At 54.3% G+C, this 24,462-nt stretch overlaps 1 protein-coding gene across 1 annotated transcript; it reads right to left on the bottom strand.

Annotated features, from left to right (window-relative positions):
* KCNJ5 (potassium inwardly rectifying channel subfamily J member 5) lies at positions 1-24,151 on the bottom strand. Its single transcript, XM_025464928.3, has 4 exons — positions 23,972-24,151; positions 8,839-8,932; positions 7,200-8,148; positions 1-3,952 (listed from the first exon to the last, which is right to left on the bottom strand). The coding sequence occupies exons 3-4, from the start codon at positions 8,134-8,136 to the stop codon at positions 3,630-3,632; spliced, it is 1,260 nt and encodes a 419-aa protein (XP_025320713.1). The 5' UTR covers positions 8,137-8,148; positions 8,839-8,932; positions 23,972-24,151; the 3' UTR covers positions 1-3,629.
* Positions 24,152-24,462: the final 311 nt, after the last annotated feature.

Below are 24,462 nucleotides of genomic sequence, written 5' to 3' on the forward strand. Positions count from 1 at the left end.
TAAGATCAAATGCGCTTTATTGGATGATTTTTTTTTAACAGTGCAGTGGTGTTCTCTTTAATAAGGAGATTGACAAATCTTACAGAGGGAGAAAGATATTTGACACAGCAGCTTAAGGAGATGTCGTTAGCAAAACACAAGCCGAGCAGAATAAGTGGCTTCTTCCAGAAAGCAATGATTCCCCCATCTGATCTCTTTTCACAGCTCATTAATTCTCCGGGCATCAGAGAAAGGTGTTTCCCAATTATCCTGCCACAGGAGACCATTGCTGGTGGAGAGAAGCCCACGTTCTGCAGCACGGCACAGAAACTGGTGATCCGAAGAGGTGGGGCTCTCCTCCTCCTGCTGCCAGCTCGGGAGACGCCCGGCGGGTGGCGGTTATTATGCACGATGACGGCCTCTCTGTATTTGCTCAGGAGGCCCCTGGCTCACAGGCCTTCCCTGTTATTACCCTGGCCTTGAGCAAACTCATCAACCTCTCTGCACCTCGCTTATCTCATTGGTAGCAAGGGGTTACCAAGAGCTTCTCCGTAGTGTTTGAGAATCAAGAGCAATCGACCAGGTGAAGCGCCTAACCCACCGCCGGGCACATAGTAGGTGCTCAGGAAATGGCGAATGTGCAGAGGTGTGTTCAGGGCATCTTAGAGGACAACAGGCAACTTGTGTGTGTGTGTGTGTGTGTGCACGTGTGTGTTTGGCAATTCCAGCACAAATATTTCAAGTTTCTATAGCTCTCACATGAGACACGCGGTTGAGGCGGGCTGGAAAGCATGGCACACGATAACTAACGTGGACGTAGGTGTCCAGTTGTTCTAGACGGTGAGCCAAGGCAGTTCCTCCCCACACAGACAAGGGCTTTTTCTCCTCCAGCAAGGTCAACTGCTCAGGCCGGGATCTTAAAGCAGTAGAAGACAATAACAGGATGTGGGCAGCATCTGAAGGGGAAAGTCATGGCCAACACCCATTGTATCTGGTCTAGAAACGGGGTCCTGGACCCTGCTGTCAATACCTATCAGGTGTCAGATTCAAGGGGAGAGGAGAATTAGTGGGAACTAATCTTCTTCCGAGTTCTCAGGGGCTCCTCCCTTACAGGGGATGATTTCCAAGAGCGGGGAGTGGGGGCTTGGAAACTAAGACAGGAAGTTAGCTCCCAACGCCTTCAGGGTCTGACCCAAGTGAGATCCGGCCTTGGGATTTGGGAGATATGGAGGCCTACGGGAGTTACCAGTGGGCTCACCTTCCAGACTGGCTTAGCTCAGCTCGGAAGTGACGGGTGGGCACAGAGCTATGTAGCTCAGGGCTATGACCCGCACGGGGCTGCTGTGCAGGTGCAATGCTCGTCACGTGCTCCGTCGAAGCTCTGGCCCTCACCAGACTTTGCGTTTAGGTAAGTGCACGTATCTGCAAGAACTTCCAGCAAACTATTTGAAGGAGGTTTCTAACTTTAGTTGTATCAACTGGACAGGAAGAAGGGTTTCCTTGGGGTGTGAAGGGCAGTCTTCTTGTGTTTGAATTTTCATGAGAGAAAGCAGCTGATACGACTAATCCCAGTAATGCGGGCTCTGGCCTCTCCGGGAGCTTTGGATGTGCTGATCTCGGCTTCTCTAGCCTCTGCGGCTTCTGTAGTTGGCGGAGATGCGATAGGGCCCCCCCGGCTCACGGAGGCCACCGTGGAGCTAGAGGACTGGAGGTGGCTTGCTTGGCCGGTTGGGGGATGTTTTAGAGGCAGGTGTGAAGCAGGCCTGGGCTCCAGGGCCGCTGCAGGTAGCTTCACCTGTGGTGTCCCCGTCCTCGCTGAGCTGCCTCACTGAGGCCCTAACCCGCAGGCACTGATGGGTTTTGACTAAGGCTGTAGCTGCTCCCACCCCGAGGCATCCCATCTTGGTACCCGACTGCCCGCCTCGGACGCCTCATAGCGTGCGGTTCCCCACCTGGGTGCTCAAGGCTGCCCGCTTCCCTTTCCATGGGCGCAGGATCCCAGTGCAGCCTCCGTCCCCTGCGGACCTGCTCTGCCTCAGAAAAATGCCTGCAGTCGGGGTTCAGCACCAGGCCCCAGCAGCAGAGCCCTGCTTGCTCCCCATGTCCCTCAGCCTCCGGTCCAGGCCCAGGCCACACACCCGAGCACCGGGGTCCCCTTCCCCTGAGTCTGGCAGCCCCATGAGAGGCAGTTCCCGCCTCGGGCCGCTGTCCCTTCTCACCAGCCCCGGCCCTGACCACCCGGCCCGAGGGGCCGTGGGCCTGAGATCCCAGAGCCATCCCCTTGGCTCGGCCTTAACCTTGTGGTTTCCCTCCGGGAAGGTGCCACACAGCAAGCAGGCAAATGCTCCCGTTACCCAGGGCCGGCCGAGAGCTGTGGAAATCACCATCCTGTGGCTCACGATTCTGTGGAAACATCTGCGTCTCTCTCCAGGCCCGGGTCAGCTAATCAGGAGCCTGTGTGCGTCAACCATGCCACACGCGCCTCGCTGCAAGGCCGTCTACACCGCCTGCCCTCTCTTCTACACGTCTAGACTGGAACAGGAAAGCCCTCCGGAGGCACCCTCTTCACGGCTCTGCTCTGCTCTTGTCTTAAGGTGCCCGGGCTCCCCGAGTCTTGCACTGATCACCCTCACCCTGCGCCCCGGGGCCTCACCTGGGCTATCCAGGCCCAGCCTGCGGGGAGGAGTCCTGGAGGCTTCACAGCTGGGTTTGGGGGCCCGGCCAGCCTGGGGGGACCCCCCTGCTGGGCCTCACATGCACCTCCTGCAGACGGGGGCGCTGAGCCTGACCTCAGGTCCCCTCGGCAATGATGGGTGATCATGCTTATTTTGAAAATTGAGCCGTTTGCTCTGTGTTTCTCCCCGCCCCGGGACAGGCTCATCCTGCACCCCCCCCCCCCCCCCGCCCCAGCTTCCTCCCTGGATCTCACCCCAGGCCGAGGCCGCCAGAGAGCCCTGGGGAAGGAGACGGGTCTTTTCAGAGTCTGGGGCCACCAGGACTGGACGGGAAGCGGTGCTAGGTCCCCCCTTGGCTGAGAGGGGGTGAGGGCCCCTGTGCTTGGGCGCGTTGCAGCCGGCTGCCTTCTGCGGGGCACCCCAGGGAGGCCTGGTGGGCTGCCCTTGACACGCAGGACACAGCAGAGGAGACAACATGCTCCGCAGATGACAACCGACCATTGACTAAGGGCCTTGTCGTCCCGAGCCGAGGGGAACCGCCCGCAGAATCTGCACCACAGCCCGCCACGGGCCTCGGGGTGGCAGGAATGAGGGGTGGGGGGAAGGTCCTCGACGTGTCAGCCCCCGGGGTGGGGGGCGGCTGGCAGCTGGAGGTGACCCGGCCGCTGGCAGAGGGAAGGGTGTGTGAAGACAGAGGCCGCCCTGTCACCGCCCCTGTGGGGACACCCATCCTGGCCGGGCCCTCAGCCGGCGCTGACACAAGTGGGGAGGGGCAGAGGCGGCAGGGCCACGGGGACCCAGGCAAAGGCCCCCCGCTCGGGGAGGCTGCAGGACCGATGCACTGTTCCTCCCTGCAGAGCCTGGCGGCCCCTGCGCCCCCACCCGGCTCGACCGGCACCCCCCTCCCGGCTCCAGCTCTGCCGCAGGCCCTGTGCCCACACAGGCCGTCCCGCGGGGGGGGGGGGGGCGCAGTGCTCACACCGAGCCCCTGTTCCCCCGGGCACCGCTCAGGCCCTCAGGCTCGTCCTCGCCCCCCTGCTCGGCCTGCGGGGCCGGCTCTGCGCCTGCACAGCCTCCCGGCAGGGGCGGGCTGGGGAGACTCGGGAGGAGCCGGCCTTCGCGCCTCATCTGGGCCAGCTCCCTGGCGCAGCAGCTGGGCGTGTTGGTCTCGTAGGTGTCGTGGAAGGTGTTGTAGTCCACCTCGTAGAAGCCCTTCTCCAGCGTGAGGACGGGCGTGAACCGGTGGCCCCAGAGCACCTCCGTATCCATGTAGGAGCTCCGCGCCTGGCAAGTCATGCCTGGGGAACAGAGGGCACGGGCGTTAGGGGGCCCAGCCGGCCGAGCGGCACCTGCCCCGCGTGGCTCCGCGGGGCTCCTGGAGCTCCGCGGTCGTGGAGGCCCCGGGGGGGGGGGGGCCTGGCCCCGCGGAGCCTGGGTGTGGTGCAGGCAGGAAAGTGGGAGCCAGCGCAAGACTCTAGGGTAGGTGCCTCGGGGCTGGGGTGGATGATTCTGGAATAGCTGGAGCCAGTGACCTGCTACCTGAGAAGGGCATTCGGGGTTGGGAGACTGAAATGCGACAGAGGCAGGAAAGGGGTTGGAACGAAGATAAATTCAGGGTGAGTGAACGTAGAGACACTGCCGGTCTTGTGGGCCACACGCGGATTGTTTTGGGTAGACACGTGGGCAGAAGAGAAGCCTCTCCCTCTCCCTCTCTCCCTGTCCTATCCTCTCTCTCCCTCCCTCACCCTCCCTTCCCTCTCTCCCTCTCTCTCTCCAACCCCATCCCCCCCCCCAGACTGCTGCAGCTTGCTCCGGTGCCTCCATCCCCCGGCTGCTCAGCCCTTGCTCGCCTGTGTTATTTTTAGGTGTTGCTTCCTCTCCGGGGAGGAGAGCACTTTGTTTCTGGACGAGGAAGCCTCTGCGCCTGGGGTCACAGGGGAGCAGCTCGCTGATATTTAATCTTCAGGCCAAGGAAGGTCCTGCCTTGTGCCCTGGAATGGCGGAGAAGCCTGCGGCCTCTGTGGGCTCCATCAGCTGGGGCCTCACGCACACCAGACCCGGGTGCAAGGCTGCTTTCCGCCCAGCGCTCCAGAGCTGGGCACCCCAGTGCCCCCTCCCGGTGCAGCCTCCTCTGTGCTCCCGGTGCAGCCCCTTGGGTCGGCCCATGTCACCAGCCATCAGAGGCCCAAGTGGGGCACCGACCACCTAGATAGATGTCTGAGGCCCGGGGGCTTAGGAAGGACAGCGGGATGGGTTCTTCATGGGAACCCCGGGGCTGCCCCCCAATCTGATTCACCCCTCGGGATGTGGCAGTGGGCCCCCTGTGTCCCCGGCACTCTCCTTCCCGCGGGTTGGGAAAGGAAAGAAGCCCCGGGAGGTGCCGGGCTCTGTGCTTTACGAGGGATGCCCCACTGCATCCTCTAATCCCCCCAGCGACAGGTGGGACGTGTGATGCAGGCTCCCTCGGGCGGCAGGTGCAGCGCCCAGCGCCCCGCGGGTTACGGCCGAGCCGTGCACGTCTCTGCTCGGTGAGTGTGGCCGCCAGGCCCCGACAGTTGTGGAGAGCAGAGGCGTGTCGGGGGTGCTCTCTTTCCTTCCCTCGCCTCCCAGGGGCTCCCCGCGGTCGTGGGGGCGGGCAGGAGGTCACCTAGACAGGCAGGTCACCTGCAGGCCACTTAGGGGAGGGACCAGCTCTGCTGGGTCGGCACCCGATCCCGCCACGGAAGCGGGCACTGGGAGGCACAACTCGCCTGCCTGTCCCCACATGTCTGCCGCGACCCCTCCTCCGTGGCCTCAGAGTGATGCTCTTGCCCCGCACCACGGGCAGCGAGCGCCCGCCGCAGGCTTCCTGCCTCCTGGCCGGGCTCGGTCCCCGGGGCTCTGTGGGCCGTCACCATATGCTGCTGGCCAGGCTCCCGCTCCCGGCAGATGGCCGAGCAGCCCCCTCCGTGCCAGTCCCCCCCCCCCCCCAGGGCCTGTTTCATCCCCCAGCCAGCTTCTGCAGGCTCCTTCTGAATGAGAAAGCTGGTGACGCCCCGTCGGAGGTTCCCACTCGGGAACCAGCTTCCCGAAAGGCGAGGGAAGGCTTGTTTGGCCATCCCTGTGCCAGGCCCCGGACTCTTGGGGGGGCAAAGCGATGTGCTACATGGAACTCTGGGCTTGGAAGGGCAAGACCGGAACGGGAACGCTTTCTGCTGGCGCGAAGCTGCATGAGGCAGCAGCCACTGCTAAATGGGATTGGAGGCTCCTACGCTGTGGTCCAAGGAATAGAAAAATATTTATCATGGGGCGCCCGGGTGGCGCAGCGGTTGAGCGCCTGCCTCTGGCTCAGGTCATGATTCTGGGGTCCCGGGATCGAGTCCCATGTCGGGCTCCCTGCATGGAGCCTGCTTCTCTCTCTGCCTGTGTCTCTGCCTCTCTCTCTCTGTTTCTTATGAATAAATTTAAAAAAATCTTTTCTTAAAAAAGAAAAATATATATTGTTCTGAGCCCGAGTGAGTTTTATTTATTTATTTATTTTCCGACTGAGTTTTCTACAAGTGCTCAGTCTGCTGGGTGAAAAGAAAAGAGGGCGAGGGGAGAAAAAGGAATAAGAAGCAGGTGCGGGGTTCTGCTGGAGGGCTCCACGGCCCAGGGGGTCTGGCAGGGGTGCTAGGAATGGGGCCTCGGGCTCCCGCGGCTGTGGGCTCCCTGAGGCCCCGCACCAAAGCCTTGGCCTCTGAGGGCTGCCAGCTGCCTGTGGGAGCTGGGAGCTGGGAGCTGAGCAGGGAGGTGCCCGGCAGGCACATGTGGATACGGCTGTGCTGTTGGCCCGCCCCATGTTCACTCAGCCAGCCTTCCGCAGGGAAGCCTAGGGACAGACTCCTCCAGGGGGGAGGCAGCCCGGAGACAGCTGCTCCCCCAGGCCCAGGGCATAGACATCTCTCCCAAAAGAGGATTCTGGGACTTTGGGAATCTTCGTTTTTGGGGAGTGCCTCACCCTGGCCTCTTCTCACTGAGCCATTCCCGGCCCATAAAGACGTCACAAGACCCTACTGTAAAGAAGCCTGAGCCCCCTGTTCAACCACATTTCTCAGAGTTAGCTGATCACAGAGCTCTTTTTGGGTAGACACATGCTCCAGGATGGGGTGAGAGCAGTGTAGCCTGTTGAAAGCAAGGGCCAGCTTTGGGGTCCCCCCACCTTCACAGGCATCCTAGCCCCATGACGGGCTCTTGGACAAAAGTCGATGAACAATTGCCTGCCTGGGTCTCTGTCCCTTTATCTGTAACGTAAGGAACATCATCTCACGGGAGGTAGGAAGGCATTAAATGAGATCTGATATGTTTGAAGTTTAGAACGATGCCGGGAAGCTGGGGGGGCTCAGTAGACATCAGCCGCTGGTACTACCCTGTCTTGAACAATAGCCCTTGGGTCTCAGTTAGGGGTTGGGCTGACTGAGAATCCCAGGACGCTCAGGCACCAACTTCCACCTGTTAGTCCCGGTGGCCTAAGCCTCCCAGGCATGTCGGAGGGTTCTGTGGCCCAAGGAGGATAAAATGTCTTACCTGTTGCCTCCACCATCCCTTCTAGAATGACCACGACTTCGAACTCCTCTTGATCCAGCTGGGCCCGAGACATCTCCCAGAAAGGGCTCTTCTCGTTGATCTCGTGGGAGATGATGAGTGGAGACACCAGGAAGAGACGGTCATCCCCAGTGTCGAAGCCCACGTTAATGTCCGTCTGGTTCAGGGGGATGAACTCCCCTTCTTTGGTCTGCCGGGACTTGATGAGTTTGGCGCGGATGGAGGCCTCCACGATGTGGGAGTTGCGGAGGTCGCCCACCCGGAACATGAGGCAGAGCTTCTCGTCCCGCATGGAGATGACTGCGTTGTTGGAAAACATGAGGGTCTCTGCTCTCTTCTTTGGCTGACTGATCTTGACAAACATGCAACCCACCATGAAGGCATTGACGATGGAGCCGAGGATGGCCTGGACCAACAGGAGTATGATGCCCTCTGGACACTTCTCTGTGATCACCCGAAAGCCATACCCGATGGTGGTTTCAGTCTCAATGGAGAACAGGAAGGCAGACACAAAGCCACTGAGGTTTTCAACACAAGGAATCCACTCTTGGTCGCCAACATGGTCTAGATCACCCCGGATGTAAGCAATCAGCCACCAGATGAAACCAAAGAACAGCCATGTGATGGTATAGACCATAGTGAAGACAAGCAGGTTGAAGCGCCATTTGAGGTCCACCAGGGTGGTGAAGAGGTCGCTCAGGTACCGGTAGGTCTCTTGCACGTTGCCATGGTGGACGTTGCACTTGCCACTCTTTTCCATGTAGCGCTGGCGGGGCTTCTTGCCTTCAGCCAGCAGGCGAGTGCGGTCTGTGGCAATGGGGATGTAATCGCGGGCCTGTTTGGGAATCTTCTTTGGGTCCCTGGGAGTGACTCCAATCTCCATATCCTGGTTCATAGCATTCCTAGAATCGCCAGCCATAGCTGGGATGCACTGAGGTAAGAAAGACACCATCAGTGAAGAAGACTGTGCTGATTCATAGAAGCACAAGACTTCCGGGTCATTCCTGCCTCTACTTCCAAAGGTCCCTCCTCTGGCACAGTGGACCCAAATGCAGAATTCTCAAGGGCAGGGACCATGTTTTCTTATATTATTTGCTTATGTCCCTGGCACCTACTATAGGTTCTAGCACATAAAAGCAGCTCATTAGTTGCTTGTTGAATGAATGAATGAATGAATGAATGAATAGTTGTTTGTTAAATGAGTAAATACATAGGTTCAAACTACGCATTGGGTTTTTAAGGATTTAAGAAATCTGGGAGCTATTTAAAGGATAATAATCACAACCATTTATGAAGTACCTGCATTATACACAGACGGTCCCTTGTGATCACAGCTACCGGTCGGAGGTGGAGCTTGTAGTCTCCAATAAGTTAACACTGTTTGCTTATGCATCACATTTATTTCTAGTAGCCTCTCCCCCTCCATCAGACTATAAGCTCCACAAGGGCACGATTGTGTCTGTTTTGTTCCCTCCCACATTCCAAATACCCAGAGGGGGGCCCAGAACATACTGTGTACTCAGAAAATACTTGTTGAACTAATGAATGAACAAATAAGAGAAAAGGTAAGAGTCCCAAAGAGGTAAATGGTTAAGTGATACCTGGGCCACCAAACACTTACCTGGAAGAGCTGCTGTCTGGATTCTTGCTCACGGGAAGCAGAGTCTGTGCTTTTTTCTTTTGATCTCCCTGTCTCCTTCCTTTATGTCTCAGATCTTAGCAGCAGACAGAAAGGAAAAGGCAGTGAGTGTCTGATTCACCATGTGGTCACTCCGACCGTCCGAGGGAGGGAGTCTGCGGCTGTCTGAGCGCTTACTCATATGACAGATCGCTGTGTGGACCCACCATGAAAAATCTTGACGCGGTAATTCCCTGCCCTCTGAAGCCCTGAGGTGGGCAAGATACTAACGCCCCTAAGGTTTTCGAAGGGCTGTAAACTTAGATGTGGAATCAAAACCAAACGAACGGAAAGCCAACCTCACAGATGCAGAGAACAGATCGGGGGTTGCCAGGGAGAGAGGGTGCACGGGGTGGGCGAAATGGGTCGGGGGGGGGGTCAAAAAAGATACAAACTTCTGGGAGTAAAGTAAGTCCTGGGGATGACATGCACAGCACAGTGGGTATGGTTAATACTACCGTGTTTTACAGTCTGAAGGCTGCCAGGAGAGTAGGTCCTCAACGTCTTCATCACAAGAAAGAAATTGTAATTATATCTGGTGACGGGTGTGAACTAAACTAATCGTGGTGATCATTTCACAACATATACGTATGTCGAATCATCATACACCTTAAACTAATACGTTATACGTCAGTTATCCCAATCAAGAATCTCGATTAAAAAAATAATAACTTAAAAAAAAGGCTGCCCAACTTTATTTTTTTTTAAGATTTAATTTTTTTATTCATGAGAGACACAGAGAGAGGGAGAGGCAGAGACACAGGCAGAGGGAGAAGCAGGCTCCATGCACCGGGATCCCGACGTGGGACGCGATCCCGGGTCTCCAGGATCATGCCCTGGGCTGAAGGCGGTGCTAAACCACTGAGCCACCCGGGCTGCCCCCAATGTTTTGGAGCATATGTCACACTTTAAAGAAACACCCAGATACCAGTAATAATAGTCTGCTGTTTTTCTGACATTCTACTCACTCTCATTTCAAATACTTTAAGACTGTGGTGAAGCCGGGAAAGACCATGAGAATCTCCACAGCTGATAATTACAGCTTACATTTCTGAGCATTCACGGGCCCGGCGCTGTGCGAAGAAATTTATACCCATTAGCTCACTTATAATCCTCACAACAGAGCTATTAGATAAGAGCCGCTATTATTCCTCCAATTTTCAGGCAAAGACAATGAAGCTGAAGCAGTTAAGTGGCTGTGCTGGGGTTTGAGTTGAGGTTTATCTGGCTCCAGGCTGAGGTGTCACAGTGCCCACCGTACAATGGCTTGCAGACTGCTCTGTGGTTCCTGCTTAGACTGATGAGCTGCTCGCTCCGGAAAGTTCTCTGAGCTTCTGATCCTGGGAGACTTCATCTCAGGGGACGCTATCACTTGGCCCTTCGTCTTGACAAGCAAGCTGGTCTTGGTTTTACAGCTACTCCGGTTCCCAGGAACAGTGCCCCTGACAGCGCCTCCCAGGCGAACGTTCTATAAACCACGGGGGACGATTTCACCCACCGTGGACAGTCGGATGATCCTGGCAGAACTTTTTCTTTGCTGTCTCGGTGGTTGTGGCAGTTTCAAGGTGACCTTTAAAATATCATACTGAAGGGTCATGAGAAGGGCTGTTTGTCTCAGCCATCCGTTGGCCCTTTCTCCCTGTGCACCTGCCCCCTGTGCCCTGCGCCCTCACTTGGCAGTTACAAAGATAAATGGAACGAGGGACGAAAGCCTTGGTGCTGCTTTTGCAGACTCCGCAGCATGATTTTGCTTTGCCCCCGGGTCAGAGACTGTTTACTGAGAACCCACTCGGAGATGCCCATAAAGGTTGGGGGGATGCTGTAGTCCCAGTGCCCTGGGAACCTCTGGGGACCCCCGCTGGGGAGACCCAGGTAGGGGTCTGGTCCCGCCACTGACGTCGGACGGGGCAGGCACAGCGCTGGCGAGCGCGAGTCACTGGCTGGGGCGCCCGGGAAGACACGCTCTCCTGCCCTCAGCTCTTCCAGAGAATTAGCTTTTCTGCTGCTTTTCCGCACTGTTTCCTTCTTTATTTTTAAATGTACTTTCATAAGTTCTTGTAGGAGAAAGCCTCGCATTCTACTAGAAACAGAGAAAGGTTTTCCAGGACACCTCAGTCAGCATCTGAGGACCTTCCGCGTCCAGCAGACAGGGAAAGGAAAGGGTGCGATTCTGATTTGGTACTGGCACCGTCCTGCAAATGTGCTAGAATCATCGGCAGATGTTATTCCTTGCTCAGCCCGGGGTGAAATCTAGGTCCTAGCTCAGCCTCCAAGATACTTGTTCTGTGACCAAGGGAAAACAGTCTTACCTTTCTTTCCCTCAATTTATTCTGCTCTAAACCTCAGATAATACTTTCCACCAGTCCAGCTCTGGGGCCCATTATGAGGAGCTAGAGAAAGCCTATATGGATACAAACACAGACAGAAGTATAAGCAGAGGGGTGCCCAGGGGGCTCAGTGGTGGAGCATCTGCTTCAGCTCAGGACGTGATCCCGGGGTCCTGGAATCGAGTCCCACATCGGGCTCCGAGCATGGAGCCTGCTTCTCCCTCTGCCTGTGTCTCTGCCTCTCTCTCTGTGTGTCTCTCATGAATAAATAAATAAATAAATAAATAAATAAATAAATAAATATAAAATATTTTTTTAAAAAAAGCATAAATGTAAAGGTATATTCATAAACTCTCCTTGAAGTGAAATTTAATGTAATACCCCATTAAGCCTCCATTTTAAGGACGAAGAAAGAAACATAGAGCATTAAGTCAAGTATCTGAGGCCCCAGGGGGCCGCTTGTAGGGCAGGCATCAAGCTGACGGGTATGGGCCATCTCCTACCCACATTTCTTCCTGAGAGTGAGTGAAATGCCCACTCTAGAAATCCTGGCCTCCAATGCATGACCCCATAAAATCAAAAGAATTTTCAAGGACAATGGAGATGAGCTTTTTTGAATCAGATTTTCAAGATCTCTTCTGTCCATTTACGCACCCATTTGGCAAGCATTAGTTTAGGAAGTGCTATTGCCCAGAGCTGGAGATTAAGCAGAGAATGAGCCGGATGCAGACCCGGCCTCCCTGTAGTTTACAGTCTAGCACCATCCCCTTGAACCCCAGGGTCTGAGCAGAATCGCCTGTGGAACTATATGTTGCCCAATTGAATTTAAATTTTAAAAATGTCAAAAAAATATATTAATTAAAAAAAAAAAAAAAGAACTGCCTGTGGAGAGAGAGGCTCAGGGAAGGCTTTGGGCTGGAGGAGGTAAGCGGGTACGAGAGCTGCTCTCTGCAGGACTCAGGAAAGGCACTGACTTGAACAAATCCCATTAAAGCTCATCCAGCCTGGTGCTGCTACTCATCGCGAACCTTCTCCTGTGTCTGTGAATAGGAAGCTGTGCCCGGACATGATTAAAACTCTTGGGAAGACAGAGCCTGAAGTCCAGCAAAGTGGTTTGAACTCTGATATAAAAACACAAATGGAGAAAGAATCAAAAGAGGCAAAACCCAAGGAAGTTGTATTTCAGGTGATGCCTGAGTGGTTCTGACATCGTTTTAGTGGACCTCTGTATTAAGAACTCCCAACCTTCCCCCCAACCCCCGGCCACCTACACACAGTAAGGAAAGCTCTGTCATGGGGATGCCTTTTGTAGGAAGTCGGGAGCTGCGGATGCAGCATCTTGATAGAAACTGCATTTGGAAGTCAGCGGGGTTTCCCAAGGGAGCACTGGGCTGGGAGTCCTTTTTTTTTTTTTTTTTTGAGAGAGATAGAGAGAGACATCCTGCGAGGGAGTCGGGAGGTGGCGCGGAAGGAGAGGGAAAGAGAGGATCTTAAGCAGGTTCCACACTCCATGCCCAGCACAGAGTCGGATGTGGGGCTCGATCTCACAACCCTGAGATCATGACCTGAGCCGAAATCAAAGAGTCTGATGCTCAACTGACTGAGCCACCCCGGTGCCCCTGGGAGTCTTGTTTCGGACTCAATTTCCCTACTGTGAAAACGAGGATAGCAGACATCCTTAATGATGTCTTCCTTTCTTTCTTATGCTGGGTCAGGAGATTTGGGATATGGGATGAGGTGGGAGGAAGTGCCATGGAGGAAGCTATATTCCTATCTCAGACTAGCTCTTTCTGGACTGTTCTAGATGAATCTATATGGCCGTATTGTTGGAATATGAAAACACTCCCTGGTGGTTGCCCCAGTGCCCCCAAGGACCTTCAAAGTAGCAGGAAGTAGTAAAGGTGTTATAAACGGAGGATGTGCCGGGTAGAGGGAAGGCACGAGCAGAAAGGCACCCCCCATATAAATTCCCAGTATATCCCCCCTGGACTTGGGGGTGGGATGCTCACTCCTAAGATGAGGCTGTGTCACGGCACAGCCCGCCTGGAAAGGGAGCCTATGGGGGGAGGGGGCGCAGCCAGACCTACTCAGATCAGCCCCAGGGGGGACTGGGCTTTCCCTGGAGCAGGAGGTGGGGAGCACCAGAGGAGTGAGATGCGGGGGAGAGGCTCTTTGCTAGCTGCGGACATGGAGGGGACCGCATGGCCCAGAATGTTGTGACCCTGGGCGCTGACAGCAGCCCCTCGTGACCGCCAGCAAGGACACAGGGACCTCAGTCCTATAATCACCGAGAACTAAGTTCTGCCGCAGATCCGGTTCCTGGATTTTAACCTTGTCGGACCCTGAGCAAAGGACAGTCGTGTCATGCCTGGGCTGCTAACTTGAGAACCCTGAGCCCAAAGCTGGGTGAGGTTTTAAGCCGTTAGTCTGGGGTCGTTTGCCTTGGCAGAAGCAAAGCCAGAATAGAAGGGGGACCGGGTAATCGACAGTTGGAGAGCTGACTCTGGGCTCGGGCGCCAGCCTCCCATCGCACCTGGCGCTGAGGGACTTCGAGGAAAGCCACTGCTCTCAGCCTCAGTCACATTTTCTGCAAAATGGGGATGATGACCGTGGCCGCCAAGGAGGGCAGCCTGGAAGGCTGAATGACGAGGGCGCACGTGCTGTTCTCCCCCCGGCTCAGTTGCTGCTCGACGGCAGGAGAGGTTCCCCAATTCAGGAGTCACTGCGGCTCAGCATCCTGCTTCCAGGGCTGCAGTGACCCCCTGGGGGGGGCTGCCTTATTTTACGAAGACAGAAGCTGGGGGAGAGCTTAAATAAGTTGCCCACAGTCTCAGTGCTGCTGCAGGCACACTTTCTAGAACCTACAGTGGTTGCAAGGGCCGAGAAGCGCTGTTTGGAGAGGTGTACCCCGCTGGCTCCAGCCTCTGCGGGATCCCCAAGAGGCTGTGCCTGGAGAACTTTCTAAGAACTCTTTCCTGTGGCCCTTCATGGGGGCAAAGGCTGGCGGTTCTCCTGCAGGGTGACCTGCAGGGCCTGGGTCCTCTGCTCTCTCCTCCTGGGTTCCGAGGAGCCGCCTCCCTGGACCCCTGGTGGGAGAAGGACGAAGAAGAGGAGGGGAGGTGACCCAGACTGGGGAGCCGGTTGCAGAGGGGATCTGTGAGTCTGTGGGTGGGGGTGCATGTGCCTGGAGTGTGGGGTCAGGGTCCCCCCATGGTGTCCAGCACCACCCCAGCCACCCTCCCATTGCCGATCTCAGAATGAGACACAGGGGGGCTTTCCATGACCCCTTTTGCTCAGCAGTCTCTGAGGACAAAAGGTTGGAAGCTGCAGTTCTGGCCTCTGCCTTATAGTTTCCTGCGGCCACCGCAGCTGCCCTTCCCGACCGCAGAAATAGCGGCTGATACAGGCCCGGCTCCCAGCCCAGAAGCACCTGTCTGAGCCCCACTTCACCCAGGAGGGGTGGGCCGGTGGCCTCAGCCCCCCGGAACCTGTGCCCAAATAATGCTGATGGGCTGGCTCCTGCCAGGGGGCGAGTCCTGGCTTCCTCGCTTTCAAAATTACCATCCTTTAGAAAACAACACACCTTATAGTGCATTCTGAGGTCTAATGGCAGAGGAGCTCAGGAGTAAGAAATCTTTAAGAACCCATTAGGAATTTTATTTTCAAGCCCAATTATTTTGCAGGTATTTGTTCCTATCAACTTAGCTGGGAACCTAGTCCTTAATTCCTGGATGTTTTGTGGTTTTATTTTTTGAACCCAAGTTCAAAAACTATCTGGGTGATAGCATGTGCGATATTAGGTGTGAAAGCCCTTTGAAAACTGTAACACGCAGATTCTATCCCTTCCTTCTTTCCTTCTTTCTTTCTTCCTTCCTTCCTTCCTTCCTTCCTTCCTTCCTTCCTTCCTTCCTTCCTTCCTTCTGTCCTTCCTTCCCTCCTTCCCTCCTCCTTTCCTCCAATTGGTTAAACCCTCCCTGAACAGTCACTGCAAGTTTGCGCTCCCCTGGGCCCTGGGAGCAGAAGGACCTAAATCAGCACTTCACCAGCTCTCTTGTGCTTTCCAATCACAGAGAACTTGTTAAAATGCAGATTCTGATTCGGCTGGTCTGGAGCCTCCAAGGAGCTCCCAGCCATGTTAATGCCACTGCCCTCTTGGGGTCTCTAGGCTTCTCCACCCTGGGTGTACATTGTAATCAGCCAGGAGCTGGACCCCATGCTGATGCCTATGGGTCCCACGCCCAGAGAACCTGATCCCAGGGGGTTCTAACAGCACCTGCTATCGGGGACGCTGCTGTATTTTCTGCCCTCGAGGAATCACTGTCTGGTGGGCAACACCGGCAAACAATGAATGCCGTGCAGAGAGACGAAGACAGAGTTCTTAATTTGGCTTTGCCAGGGTGAGTGAGGAAGGGTCAGGAAAGACTGGGTGGGAAAGGTCCATGGTGGGTGAGCCCGCTTGCCATGGGATGCTCAAGTACTGAGCACCCGTTGGGTGCCACCTCTGTGCCAGGTGACTTTACTGCAGTCGCATTTAGTACTCAAATAGGCCTGCCTCTGAGGTGATTCATCCTCAGCCCCCAGAGACCATCAGTGGTTCTGAGCTTCAGTGGGGATCAGGCCCTGAAATACCCGGCCCAGGAGACCGCCAGAAGGATGCACGTCTGGTCTGTGCCGTGAAACCAGCTCATGATTTGCTGCCATCCTGCCTGATGTGTCCAGGCTGCCCAGAGCCCCTTCCCTTCTCCTCCCTTGGGGGCTGAGCCTTCCATCCTCCCTCCTGCTTGCCTTCAGAGCACCTCCTGCTCTGGCTTTCAGCTGCCCCTTGACTTCTGACAACGGCAACATCTGCCCCCCACAGGTCCCTAAATTGTCCCCAGGAGGCAGGATGTCCACGTGTCCCAGTTGACATGTTCAGGTGTAGTCCCCAAGTGCCTCCTCTACTCCCAGAGATGTCTGTGTTTGGACCACACGGCCCCTTGCAAGGAAGAGACCACGAGCCAGCAGTCAGGGATTCCACTGAGCGGGATTCTCCTTCATCTAAAGTGTGTCTGCCTCTGCCAGGAGGGGGGACAGCACCTGAACGGTGTGGTTGAGTGGGGCGGGCATGCTGTGGTAACCGGAACCTGGACCCCAGGAGGTTGGGACCAACCTATGCTGCCTACCAAGCTCAGTGAGCAGAGGCGCTGGACTGGCTTCTCCCAACGCACTCTGTGACATGCTCCTTATGTTGGTCGTGTACAGATAATGTAGTTTCTCCTTTTTTTTTTTTTTGGTTTGTTTGAATATAAGCTCTTGTTAGACCTTCATTTCCAGATTTTCAATAGAGGAGAAGATTTTAAAAGATATCATCCTCCTTATTCTGGGTAAAGCAATTGTTGAGCACAGAAGGACAATCAAGTCCAGAGCATGAAACAGACTGTGATCTTGGTTCTGAATTATAATCCTGACTTTTCCTGGCCTCATATCTCGCCCTGAGTTACACATTACCGTGTAGGTCCCTACCCTGGGTCTCTTTCCTACGTCAGAAATGGACATATCCAAGGGAATCGTAATGTTAATGCAATAGCTCCCATAGTTTCCAGAAAATTCTACCCTCCCGAACAGCAGTAGTATGATGCATTTGGTTCTCTAGCCTGAATTGTTCCAGGCTAAGACCAGCTATGATGCCTGAAATAAACCAGTATTATTATTATTATATGGAATTTTGATGGAATGATAATAGTAATTGGTATCTCTGTCGACGCTCTTTCAGAACTCTTGGGTTGGCTCATGAGGACCCTATAATACTAATCCCCCTTCTAGTTGGAGAGCTGTGGCTGACCCAGAGCACAGAAATGCTGGTTAGCTCACTCCTAAGATGATGACACCGTAGACATAGCAACAACGAATGTGAAGTTTTATAATATAAACACTGAAAAATGTAACCATAGGCCTAACAGGTGGCCTTGACTTTTCTGGGTATGCCATGAAAGGGGCCAGTCATTGCCACCAGGGGCACCAGAGGTGAGCCTGGGGCCTTCAGAACCTTGGGCAGCCCAGACATGAGAAGATAATTAGCTGCTCATTCAAATTGCATCCTTGGAGGCTTTGGCACCATAATTCTAAGGATGTAATAAAACCTCATGCATTATTCTTTGGTATCTGCAGAGAAACATGTACTCTATTAGAAGTGCTGCAGACTAATCCCGTGCTCACTTTGTCATTAAAGAAACAAAAATACTGACACTTCACAATAGAGATAAAAAGCAAAGAGAGAAGGATTAAATGGTGTTTCACTCAAGGGTTTTTTTTTTTTTTTCGTTCTTTCTTTTTTTTTAGGAAGACAGGGTTCTCATCTGAAACGGGAGCCAAGAGATCTGCCATTTGCTGGTGGAGTTCAGTTCTTTGGAGAAAAGACAGAGACAAAAAAGATCATTTTGATGGTATTTAAAAGGTCTATTTGAGTATACTTAAGTGAGTCCAAATATATCCAGCAATTTTTAAAAGGGCGAAATTAGGCCTAATTCAGAGTATGGAATATAGATTTGAAAGTCTTAATCGTGCCATGAGTACCTTTCCAGCAATTTAACATTTCACAGGTACCTAATTATTGAGCAGTGCCTCTATGGAGCAAGCCTGGGAGCCTGTGACTGAGGTTCCCAACTTGAGCGGCTCTCATTTGCTTAAGATGGAATATTTCATGGCCTTCCCGGGCAGGCTGCTGTGGGCCTCTCGAGGGGTCCTGACATACTGGCCACAGTCCCAATTCCCCCACCCAGCACCCACCCCCCACCGCCCCGCTGCAGATGATGCATGAAAAATCATGAATAAAAGGGCACGAAAATCAAATTAGTCCACTTTCCATTTTCCCCACATTTGTATCTGTCCAGCCAGTACTTTTCCTTCTGAAGCCCGCTATCTCTTTGAAAGTGAGCAGCACAGTTATAATACATTCTCTTCATTGTAACCCTGCACCGTGAGTATGTATTCTGCATTAAATAATAAAGGAGATTAATAATTAAATCAAAATGAAAAACCACTTGTTTCCTGTCCACAGCCCAGGGGACAGATTTCCTGGGCTGGTGCCAATTTATCAATGATGATTAGAGAATAGGAGGTAGGAGAGGTACAGAGAAGACAGCAACGAGAAAGCAGGGCCGTGGGAATACGAATGTACTTATGTACAAGTGAAGAAGATGGGATGGTGATAGGAAGTGAGTGAATGGTGAGCAAAGACCGGAGAAACAGGCCACGGCAGGTAAAATCCCCATAATTAGTGTTGAAACCTATAGGGGGCTCCCCGTACACCAGGTTGCGTTCTAAATGCTCTACACGTATTAAGTCATTTTTGGTCATTTCAGAAAAAGTCTTTGACGAAAGTGCAAAAGGGATTCAATGAAGGAAAGAACCCTCTTTACAACAAATGACACCAGAACAATGTGCTATTCAAATCAAAAAAAAAAAAAATGCACTTGACTAAGTCTTAAACCTTATACAAAATTTAACTCAAAATGAATCATACGCTTAAATGTACATGATACACCTATACAACTTTTAGGGGGAAAAAAGCCTGGGGGAAACTTCAAGATCTAAGGCAGGCGAGAATTCTTAGACTTGACACCAAAAACGTCATGTATAAGAGGAAACACTTATAAATTGGACCTCATCGAAATTAAAAGCGTTTGCTGAAAAACAGACCCTGTTACAGGAAAAGCAAACCACGTATAGGACAAGGCTTCGTACCTCGCATCCATATGGAACTCTCGAGATCCAACAGTACGACAACCCAACTAAAAAATGGGTGTCAGACGTGAAAAGACATTTAGCTGAAGAAAATATAGGGAGAGCAAAGGCGCTCATGGAGAGATGGTCAATACCAACAGCATTTTCCCTAATGCAAAACCACGACCAGATACCCTGTACACCTACCAGAACGGCTACCATAAAAAACAGGGGCAACCCCACACATTGGCAAGGCTGTACAGGGAAAGGATCCCTCCTGCATTGTTGATGGGAATTTAAGACAATGCGTCAGCTTCTTAAAGAACTAAACATTTAATTACCATGTGAACCATCAATTGCACTTCTGGGCACTTGTCCCAAAGAAATGGAAACTTATGTTCATGCAAAAACCTGTATACACGTCTTTAGAGTAGCTTTAATCATAAGAGCCTCAACCTGGAAACCACCCAGACATCCTTTAAAGGGTAAATGGTCAAACAAATTCAGCAGCCACACTGAAATATCACACACACACACACACACACACATGCACACGCACACACAGACGCAGAGGGGCGCGCACGCTCTTGGATGGATCTCCAGGGAATCATACTGATTGAAAAACTAAAAGGTTATATACCGTGTGATGCTATTTATATAACACTCTTGAGCTGACAAACACTATAGAGATGAGAGCGGATTCATGGCTGCCCGGGCATGAGGGAGACGTGAGACGGGGGGTGCTCTGGGATAGCCCAGGTTAGCTGGTTGGCATAACCTTTGTCAGGGACTTTTGGACCCGGGCACCTGTGGGATCTGTTATCCCTGCTAGATGACCAGCTTCTTGGAGCACAGGGGCAATACCTCATCCCTGTTGCCCTTAGGACTTTCTTCCTGGCCCGACTGAGCATCGAGCGCTCAAAAGCACCATCTTGGGAGGGACAGACTCTGAGGACAAAATGCACAGAACACATGCCCCCGATGGCATGTCCCTGCTGTATTTTCCTCACCCTCCTCTTCCTTTATGGGCAGAAAGAAATAATGCAGGACGATGGCATCGGCGCCCACCTGGTATTAAGGTAAGGAGCCCATCATGTGGAAGAGGATGTGGGGATGAGCAGCACCTCCAGCCTCAAAGCACCAAGTCACAGGGGATAAGAAGGAGAGTCTGAAAGCTTGCCATCATCTCTCCTTCCCTCCCTCTCTATTTATTTCCCTTTGACTCCCCAACCCGAGGCCCCCAGCCTCCCCAGCCACCATATGGGTTGACCCCTGGTGACCACGAAGTGCTGTTGCCACCTGACACACTGGTGAGATGATCCCCGACCTTTGCCCCTCAGCCTGCTCCGGTCTGGAATGATAATGGATGGAACTTAACATTGACGCACCAGCCAGGATCTCCAGGGTCATGTGTTAAAGGTTTGGCTCTGACATTTAACTTAACACGGTCGTTGGCAAGGGTTGCTGCCGTCCGGGGCTCTGTGGCCTAGAATAGCTCACTTATCAGAATGTCAAGGTAGGAGGAACTAGATAAGCTTGGGGCACTGGCAGGGGCCATGTGCATCTCTCAGCAGTCGGGGTCTCGGAAGGGCCGGCGTCCCATCTGTTTTAAAATAATCCCAGAGAAAGCCACCCACAAGGCTCTTAGACAAATACATTCAGGTATTTTTTTTTTTTTTCCCAAATGCCTCACTGCAATCCTTTGTGTTTGAACTCCTGTGCTGCTCATCCTGTCTTGAAGAGAAACAGAAAAACTCCATGGCTGACAACTGTCTCGATAGACATGTGACGATGGACCCTCGCCTAGACACGCTGGCAGCTCTCAGTGGCCTGTCTGTAGCTCAGACACAGTGAAAATTTGAATCTAAAAATGGCTCCTTCCAACCACCTAATGGATTCCTCCATTCTCTCCCTGGTACTCCCACCCCCAGCTGAAATGTTCAATCAGTTTTGCCCAGAAAATGTTAGCTTTGGCACTCAGGCTCCGAGGTGGAAAGCATAACCTTGCCTGAATGACCACGTTCCAGGGTTTTCAAAAATTTTTTTTGGGGGGGGGGGGATTTCAAAAATTAATCATTCCTGGCACACGCTATGTGATCAAAGAAGTGGCTGTTGCACAGATTTGAAAACAAGAAACAGAGGTCGAGGGATGCCTGGGTGGCTCAGTGGTTGAGCCTCTGCCTTCATGGACCCGGGATCGAGTCCCGCATCGGGCTCCCCGCAGGGAGCCTGCTTCTCCCTCTGCCTGTGTCTCTGCCTCTCTCTGTGTGTCTCTCATGGATAAATAAATAAAATCTTAATAAAAAAAAAAGGAAAAGGAAAAGGAAAAGAAAAAGAGGTCGATGCCATTTACAAGTACGGGAGGGCTCACTCCACCCATTTGTGGCTTTGACCACAGAAGGCATGAGAACTAGGTCATTCTCGGAGCAGATGGGAAGCGGCGAAGGGGCGCTCTAGTTGTGCCGTCTCCACTGGGGGGTTAACTCCATCACGGGTGATGAGAGCGGTGCTAGAGACCGGGGGTCCCGAACCCCCGGCTGAGACACCCAGGCAGGCACTTGCAGAAAGCCTGCCAAGGGGATCGGGCCACGCAGCCCGCTGGGGACCGAGGGGCAGAGAGAGCATCTGTGACTGGGCCACACTCAGGTTTCTGCTGGGCCCACTGGGGAAGAGCTTGGCTCTGTCGAGGATGTATGTGGACTTGGGGTGGGGTGGGGGTACCCACGAGAGACTTCTCCCAGGGGAAGCCCAGGGACATTTGACCTCATCCTCAGAGGAAGGCCAGCTTCCAGACCTACTCTTTGCTCCCAGGTCGGCCTGTCCCCTGCTCGGCTGGGTGCAGTTCATTCATTCTCTGTTTCACACAGGGGAGCTACTTCCAGAAGAGACATGGCCTGCCAGGCCTACCAGCAGGTGATCGTGGCTTTTGGAGAGGCCTGGAGAAGGCAGTCCAAGTGGTCCCCTCTCTGCCGGAGAGCTAGATAGGGTATCTAGAACATGCCGAGGGAACGTAAGGAGCATGTACTTCCCCACAACGTGCAGACAAGACGAGATATTTCCCCCTTTTGGTGGGGGCCCTGGTGCTGTTCTGATCATCTAGGCTGTTGTCATAATTTATTAGCAACCTCATAATTAATAAACGGAGCTGGGCAAAGTCATGAACACTCCATAAATGCCCCCAACATATTCCTTCCAAGGTAAAAGAATGTTGTCTTCTTCTAGCCTTAGGCTAGAAGTCTCTGCTCAGTGAACTTAATTTCAGATTGTTTTGGGTCCATGGATGGGATGGGGGGGCGTGATGAGGTGAGGTTGGTGGAGGGGCGGGAGGAAGAGTGGGAAAAGCAGTGGATGGAAGAAGAAGAAGCAATCCGGCCACATACACAACATGCCCGACATCACACAGTCGGTCCCCAATGAATGACAGGTCCTTAATATTATTGCCAAGAGGCACGCACCCTGCCACCCCCACTAAGCAGAGTGAGGCCATCTCGGGGCAGATCAATAGTGTAAAATCCCAGGCCACCTGACAAAGCTATGGTGTCAGAGCCGAACCCGAGGGCCTCCTCCCTCTGACTCCCATGCCATCCACCCTGCTTGGTGCCTCCATCAGATTCCAGGGCGCCCTGGGGGCTCATTCAGCCAGCTGATGGGATTTCCACCTGGCTTTGAGGAAAAGGCACAGATTTGGGGAAGGTTTGGGGAAGGTTGGCACCCATTTCAGGGTTGGTGTTTAACGGCAGGGAGAGTCTGGCTTTGAAGTCAGAGGTCAAGGATTTGGAGGGTAACACTCTGCCCTTAGTCCTGCTCCCAGCTCTAAAGCTGTGGTCTCCTGGGAAAGCGGGTGGATGACCTCCACCCCGCAGGACTGGCGTCCAGGTGAACTCCTATGAGTGCGTCTGGCTCAGTCCTTGGTTCCATAAATACGAGCTGTTTCTCACTGCCTCCCTCCCACAAGGAAAGGTGCTCTGTGGACCCGAGAGCCCGAGGATTCCAGGATGCATGGCTGAGTGGTGAAAAAAAGGTACGTCTAGGAATCAGACCCAGGTGAGAATCTCGCTCGTAAGCTGTGTACCGCCTGGAAGTTCCACAGCCTCACCAAGCTGCTGCTGCTCAGCTGTAGGACGAAGATGCAAACATCTGTTCCGTTAAAAGGATCAAAAAGAGAGCAAAGCACTTGGCACACTCTGACCCAGAGCAAACATCCAGGCGCCTGTTGATCTCCTGGTGGTTGAAGGGGCTCTCAGGACGGGGCCTGGGCCAGCCTTACTGGCCCTGTGCTCAGGCTAGCCCTGGGACTTTGGGGGCCACACCTGGCCCGACGAGCTGGTGCTGACCTGGGGCCCGCTCCACGGTCCTGGGAGGGGCTGTCCCTGTTTGACGGGAAGCACAGAGGCTTCCCCAGGGAGACACACGGATTCGGATTGGGATTCGGGGAGAAGGGAGTGATGATGGCCTTCCCTCTTCTCTGTCCCTGCTCTTGCGGCCAGCACTCCTGGCCTTTCTGAGCAGTTGGAAAGATGTTTAAAGAGAGCTAGGGAGGCGTGCAGGAAGTGACCGGGGGCAAGGAGGGCAGAAATAGCAAGGCCGTGGTTCCAATTTGGCCGGACTTAAAAGAAAAGCGAGAGTTAAGCCGAGGGTCAGAGGCTCTGAGGGAGCTGGCACCCCAGCCCAGCCAACTACACCCCCATTTGAAGGCGGAGCTGCCGCCCCAGGGGGGTGATGCCCGGTCCCCCACCGCCTGGGCCTCCCGCGTGCCAGGTGGGGTGGCCTGGGTCCCCCGGCCCTGCTCCAGCACCGCCCCGCACTGTTTACAGCCCCGCGAAGGCTGGACTCCAGCGCCCAGGACACCTGCGGGCTCTGGGGAGCTCACATTTCCTGGCTGAACTTTAAACCCGCGCCGAGCCCTCCGCTGTCCCCGCGGCTCCCAAAGTGGCAGGTGCCTGGCCAGAGCGAGCTGCCGGGGATCCTGGGCACCTGGAGAGGGCACGTGCTGCCCTGCAGGCCGGGGAGCTGGGGAGAAAGGGAAGAAGGAGAAGAAGGCAACTTACTTGCTGAGATCGGAGCCTCCAAGTCCCCCTGATGCTAACTTCGGGGCCTCCCTCAGAGGCGGCGCCCTCGAGGGGACTCTGCGGCCCCGGCCATGACCACAGCCCCCGAGTCTGCCCGGAGCTCCTCCCGGCGCGGCCCGGCCAGAGGCTTCTAAGCCATCCTGCCCCCTCCTCCCTCCCTCCCTCCCTCCCGAGCGCCAGGCTCGCTCGCTCCCCCTCTCCCTCCCGCCTCCTCCCGCCTCCTCCCGCCTCCTCCCCTCCGCCCTCTCCTCTCTCCCCGTCCCCCTCCCCGTCGGCCCCAGTACAAGCGAGTCTGTGTAATAACGTGTAAGAACCCACTTAAAGGGCCGGGCGCAGGCGGGAGGGGCGGGGCGGGGCGGGCTGCCCGGGCGCCCGGGATGCGCGGGCTCGGAATGAACGGGGTCCCCGGGGGCCGGGAGCGGGGCGGGGGCAGAGGGACCCGAGGGGACCCGGGGGCGGGCTCCCAGGGC

The sequence above is a fragment of the Canis lupus genome, chromosome 5 (genome assembly GCF_003254725.2).
Source record: "Canis lupus dingo isolate Sandy chromosome 5, ASM325472v2, whole genome shotgun sequence".
NCBI lineage: Eukaryota > Metazoa > Chordata > Mammalia > Carnivora > Canidae > Canis > Canis lupus.

Coding starts and splice junctions, on each gene's coding strand:
- KCNJ5 (XM_025464928.3), bottom strand. CDS start 8,136: ATGGCTGGCGATTCTAGGAATGCTATGAACCAGGATATGGAGATTGGA. Junction 3,953..7,199: donor AGGGATGGTGGAGGCAACAG/GTAAGACATTTT, acceptor TCTGTTCCCCAG/GCATGACTTGCCAGGCGCGG.